Source organism: Cryptotermes secundus, unplaced genomic scaffold (genome assembly GCF_002891405.2).
Source record: "Cryptotermes secundus unplaced genomic scaffold, Csec_1.0 scaffold1475, whole genome shotgun sequence".
NCBI lineage: Eukaryota > Metazoa > Arthropoda > Insecta > Blattodea > Kalotermitidae > Cryptotermes > Cryptotermes secundus.
Window position 1 is genome coordinate 359801 of NW_019731600.1, and position 6210 is coordinate 366010.

The 6210-nt window shown below is 38.5% G+C and overlaps 1 protein-coding gene across 14 annotated transcripts in view; it reads right to left on the bottom strand.

The window, feature by feature from the left end:
* The window catches only part of LOC111867277 (calcium-binding mitochondrial carrier protein Aralar1), a 114106-nt gene that overhangs the window by 61715 nt on the left and 46181 nt on the right, over nucleotides 1–6210 (bottom strand). For all 14 annotated transcript variants that reach the window (XR_002843317.1, XR_002843318.1, XR_004513335.1 and 11 more), the window contains 3 exons: nucleotides 5638–5780; nucleotides 3498–3613; nucleotides 568–707 (listed from right to left, as the gene is read on the bottom strand). Coding sequence is in view for 8 of the 14 variants with exons in the window: in XM_033752619.1 (XP_033608510.1) it covers nucleotides 568–707; nucleotides 3498–3613; nucleotides 5638–5780 (399 nt within the window). In the remaining 6 variants the exon portion in view is untranslated. The remainder of the gene's footprint in view (nucleotides 1–567; nucleotides 708–3497; nucleotides 3614–5637; nucleotides 5781–6210) is intronic.

A 6210-nucleotide genomic window follows, 5' to 3' on the forward strand; every position in this document is an offset into this window, starting at 1 on the left:
TGTTAATTCAAGTGGAAAGATAAGAAATATTTGCTGTAAGTAGAGTGACATGAAGTGTGGATGCAGACAAATAAGACATCATACCAGATTTCGATCAAGGCTAATTGGGATGGACTCAAATTTCTGGCAGTAGCAAATGGCTTCACAACTGCAGACACTCCCTGTCGTGATGGGGTTTTAGAAAATCAAACTTGCATTCTTCATGCTGCTTATCAAAGTTATACATACACCCCCACTCAGGCACACATAAGCATGCACACACCCACACACAGGTACAATGATAACAAAACAATCACTTTCATGTGAATAACAAATTTTGGTTGCTTGTATTTCCAGGAAAAGACCCAAAAAGAACCTGATGGACAAAAAGCAGAACCCCAGTTCCATTCTGGAAATAGTGGTGAACAGAAAATTTCCAACTCTCACACCGGGTATCAAACCCAAGCCACTTGTTCATACTGACTGTGCCATCACAGTTCACTTGGAGTAATAAAAGTTTCCATGGTGTGTCAATCCCAGAGGCCATTAGGCATTCAGTAACTGCTAATTGCAAAGGATTTTATTTACATGCAAAAACTGGCTGAATTCTCCATAGCTGATGGCTCGCTTCTTGTCCTTGCCAAAATACAGCTTCACAAATCCTCCATTCATATCAAAAGGAATTTTGTTGTGCAAAACCGTTTTCTTCATCACCTCAGAGAATTCATCTGAAAAATATTACAAATAACAAGTATCAGTGCAGTATATAAACATTTTGTATTAAATGTAAATTTTTATAATACACAGTTATGAACACAAGTAACAGAAGACGATATATCATAAAAAGATAAAATGTAACAAATAAATGAAAAGAGTACAAGAATAAATTGCAAAAAGAATAAAAAATTATCAGTTACTTAGAGATATATTTTGGAAATGTGAAATACTAATGTGGGGAAAATATGTTTACTTAAAAGTAACTATATGCCCATATTAATATCTGCAGCTGAAACATGGATATGGTCCATGGCAAATATTTGTAGAATAAAGGCAGATGATATGAGATTTTTAGAAAACCCAGAAAGAAGTACCCACTGAAAAGCACAGACTTCTGAGACATAACACCACATAGTTCAGAGAGAGCACAACGTTTTGTGGAAACACTCTTTTCACCTTCAGGCTTGAAAAGTAAGCCAGGAGAGAAATCAGCAGAAGCAGGCAAAAGTGACACTGCACCTTCAACTTTCACCCTATCCTATAATGGCAGATTTACTAGAGAGCCACCTGATTTGCTTTAGGTATCAGAATAGAGGTGATGTGGGCAAAAGTGGCAGGAGAGCTAGGGAGACAGGAATATGAGATGCTTAGGATGGGGTGGAAGTCACTGTCTTTGGAGACTGCTGCAGGAGTCAGGATTTATTCTTGAACAGTTATTTATTGAAGAAACTCATTCATATGGTGGTACTATTTATTAAAATAAAGTGTACCGTGAGTCAGCAGCCATATACCTTCACACACCCGAACCATTCCGAACTGATTTCAAGTGCCTCAGTAGAGATGCTGCCTGGTCGCTCCAATTGGGGGGGGGACAGAAGCAGCAGCTCTATCCCCTCACATGTAGTTCATATTACATTTCAGGGTGGAGAGTTTGGAAGCCCTGTCCAGGAGACTAATGTTTTCAATTACTGTGAAACAGCCAATTGACTGTCACCAGCAAGCCCAAGAAAATTCCCAAATGGAGTATACAAGTGTGCAATACATGGTTATGATATCTCACTTCATTTGTCATTAACATAAAAGTAAATTTAAATTTTGATCAAGAAAGGGGGGGGGATGAGCTGCAATAGCGTAGTCGGTATAGTGACTGGCTACAGGCTGGACAACAGAGGAGTCAGAGTTAAAGTCCTGGCAGGGTCAAGAATTTTCTCTTCTCCACGTTGTCCAGACTGGCTCTGGGGCCCACACAGCCTCCTATGCAATGGGTACTGAGGGCTCTTTCCCCAGGGGTAAAGCGGCAGGGGTGTGAAGCCAACCACACACCTCCAACTAGTGCTAAGGTCAAGAAAATATGGACCTATACATCCACATCCCCATATGCCTTCATGGCGTAGTGCTGAATTAGTCAAGTACAGAGACAACTTTACCTTAGGGGGGATGAGTTATAATGTTATATTTTAGCGTCCTGTTGCACTGATTTTCATCCATGATATGCATACAGTGGCCGTTTTGTAGTGCACTCAATTTCACCTGTCACTTCACAACATGTTTCGGCAACACAGTGCCATCATCAGGTGTCCCAATTATGTCAATCTATTGCATTGCATGCCCTCATATGTTTTCACAACACCATTTAAAAAGTATTTAAAAAGTCCATATTTAACTATGATAAATTTACACTCGCTAAAACTTGTTAAGATAATTCATCTTATTTGTCTTAATTAAAACTTGCATGTGGTTCATTCACTATGGGGTCGTTTTTCTTATTTTCTGTGTAAACCGCGTCTTGTCATGTGTGTTCCCTTCTTAGCTGCGAGTGTTGTAACAAAACAGCCAAGGAAGACTATGGGTATGGGTACCCTGAGAGGACAGAGTCCATGCTCTGAAGAGGGAATTGTGCATGGTCCCAACTGCCTGGAGAACTACATAAAAAAAAAACCGTGAGGAAGGTTTTTACATTCGTTCAGGGAGAAGACAAGTGGCTTTCATATTTTAAATCACACAACAGACAATGTCCATCGTGGTACCAAAGTCAATGTCTAAATAAAGTGTCTAAACAGTAAGGGACTCAGGTAATCTATAGAATTTTACATTTCCAAATGACGAATACATGAACTAATCTGGTAATCATAATTCCAAATAAAACATCCAAGTCTGATCTTGACTGATCTTATTTTCATTTCTTCAATTTGAAAATATTCTTATTGTACTCATATCTATTACAGTAAAATTGTAATTAGAATTAAATAAACTTCATATGATGGAATGCACACCGCTTCTGTGGTCTACTGGCCGGAGTTCCTGGCTACAGAATCAGAGGTCCCGGGTTCGATTCCCGGCGCTACCAGAAGTAGTGGGTCTGGAACAGGGTGCACTCAGCCTTGTGTTGATAACTGAGGAGCTATTTCAACAAAACAGCGTCCCCGGTCCAGAAAACCAAGATTAATGGCCATGGGGATCCATTGCACTGATCATGTGACACCCACTAACCGCTAAAGTTGGCATTAACTTCAACAACAAGCAGCAGTGCCTCAGTCAGTATAGTTTGCTTGAGGACCACAGGCAAGAGAGTTGTGATGGAATGCTTTGCAATATGTAACCAAAATGGCAGCTCAAAATATATATAAATAGATATAATTTCTTTGTTTTGTGTGTGTGTGTTGAGGTCATAAAATTATATTTGAGTTGTGCTTTTTAAATTCTAAATGTTCCACAGTATGTGCTGTATGAGAGGCCACAAACACATAAATTTCCCACAACAGTTCATCTTTGTAAAGTGCTTATACTGACAATCAACTCACCAAAATGTACCACTCCATTTCCATTTGTGTCAAACAGTTGGAATGCTGTCTTGTACAGGGCATCAGGCACACACAACAGCCCCTCAAAGGCTTGGAACTCAGGAAATGAGATGAGTCTGCAAAAACAACAAATTCACATTACACAAACATTCTCATACATCAAAATTACAACTGAATTACCCTTATGGTAATGCACTGAACTTACATTTGACAGCATGAAGTTTGAATCTTTACTACATAAAAACTATGTGTACTTCCTGTGGTGCTCTTTCTACATAATTTCATAATAATTATTTAAATAAGTTCTGACTAGATCCACCTCCCTTCCTCAGTCAACATCACCTCCTCACCTCCTTCATGCTGATCCATCTCTAGCTAATACAACCCATATAAAGATTCATATGAAATGTTGAAATTATGACAGAAAACTGAACATTACAACCTTTAAAATCTGAAAGTTCATACAAACACTGTTATCACTGTGATCATCACCACATACAATAACTCTCAACTGACCATTCCTTTGTCCAACAATCTATCATAATTTTTGGAAGCATTCCTAATGGGACTCAATATCAGAAACTTGCTATGAGGTGCTATAATTTAGTTCCCAAAGAAATAAAAATTCTAAAAGGTGCATGGTTTTGAATCCCATGGCAGTTCTTTGATCATTGTTCCACACTGTCCATCTAAATAATAACAGAAAGGAAAAAATGGTACAAGGACAAGAATATCTGGTTTCTCCACAGAACTCCTGAAGAAGTAAATAAACTATTCCAACTTTCACTGTGTGATAAAATGCTTAAAAATATACATCAAACAGTTCTATCTTATGGATTGTAAGTCAGAGAAAGGAGGGCGGAAAACAAAAGTCTTGTTTCACTTGCCTGATTCATAAAACAAATGAAGCTAAACATACATCCCTTTAGGGTGATTCCATATTTCTACAAAACTTTCTGTATTTATTTTCAACCCCCCACCAGAAAGAATTATTAGGTGAGAGATTACAATAATTGATATTGCAGTACCAATAAATAAATATGTGCCATGAGAGAATACTGAAAAATGCCTTCCTTAGAGACACCCTTAAGCAGAAATGGATTCAATGTGCCAGTAATAGGACCAACTGACGCTTTTTCTCTTTAAATGTTCAGTAAATGTATCCAGATGATATCTGGTCCACTCTAAAGAACAAAACTGCAGGAGGGTTCTTTGCCTATATCAGCTTGCACAATCAGTGGATGTTTGCTTAGTCCCCACATGAGACGCTAATAAAACCAAGATATACATCTAATGGCATACAGTGATTATTATACCAATTTTGAACTGAAAAGCGTGATATATAATAAAAATAATAAAAAAAACAAAAGAAAGGTGTACAAAAATTTTGCCTGCACATGTATTTCAAATGTGTTCTTAAATAAACATTATGTTGGACACTGTTCATTGTCTTAGGTACAATTACAATATACAAAATTTCAGAAGCTGGATCACTTCTGTCACCAGGCGTAAGTGCGCAAACGGAACCTACCCAGTGGGGCGCAATAGAAGGAGCCAGTCTTGATCACTAGCCCATCAGTCAAGACCAACTCTTTCTGAAGGGCCCAACCGAACAAAATCCTTTCCCATACCAAGTGGAAATGATGGAAGTGGACCTAACAGTGGACAATGTCCAACATAATACATATACATATAAACAAAATTAAAGATGAAATTAAAGAAGACACGAATGCCAATAGAAAAGCTGACCAAGAGAAAGCACATGACGACCGGGAGCACAGGCAAAAAAAATGATTAGAACCAATCATGAAAGGATGGAAGCAAAAATGAAAGAAATAATTGAAACACAGTTCGGTTCTCTAACTGCCAAACTGGATGCCTGGCGAAAAGAGATGCAGGCCGACTGAGAAGTGAGGTAGACCACTGATACGAAGGCAAATCCTTTCAAAATGGAAGAAAGTAGTCCATAAAAGCGATATGCCTAGATATTTACTGCAGCCAATTTCATCATTATAAACAGGTAAAATAACACAATCCTTCCACTGGTAAGTCTTTCTTATTCCAAAAGAAGAACAATTTAAAAAATGTAGACATTTCCAAACTGATGACACAAGCATCACTTCACCAATTAGATACATACCCATCCTTGCTGGTGTCAACAATACCGGCCAGGAGTTTCACTGAATCAGAATTGAAATTTGCATCTGAGTATAATCCAAGATATTTCTGCACAAAGTCGGCCGGTGTCATGTATTTCTCACCATTCTTCTCCTTTGTTGCATACTATAAGAAAGCAAGACGAATAGTGTTAGTGTACTGATTATTAAGTCTTGTAATGGACGCACCATAGCTCAAGCGGTTAGTCGCTGGCTTCCCACGGCGGCGGCCGGGGTTCGATCCCGGGGTCTGGTCAAGTGGGATTTATGGTGGACAAAGTGGGGCTGGGGCAGGTTTTCTACAAGTACTTCGGTTTCCCTTGGCAATTTTCATTCCACCAATTGCTCCACAATCACCCTCACCTATCATCCAGGGCTGGTACAATAGGCCAGAAGTGGCCGCAGTACAAGGGACTTAATCCCACCCCAATAGCAATAAAAAGTCTTGTAATAGTAACAATAACAATAACAATAATAATAATAATAATAATAATAATAACAATAACAACAACAACAACAACAACAACTTTACAAGGATCTTAACAATGATTGTTTCT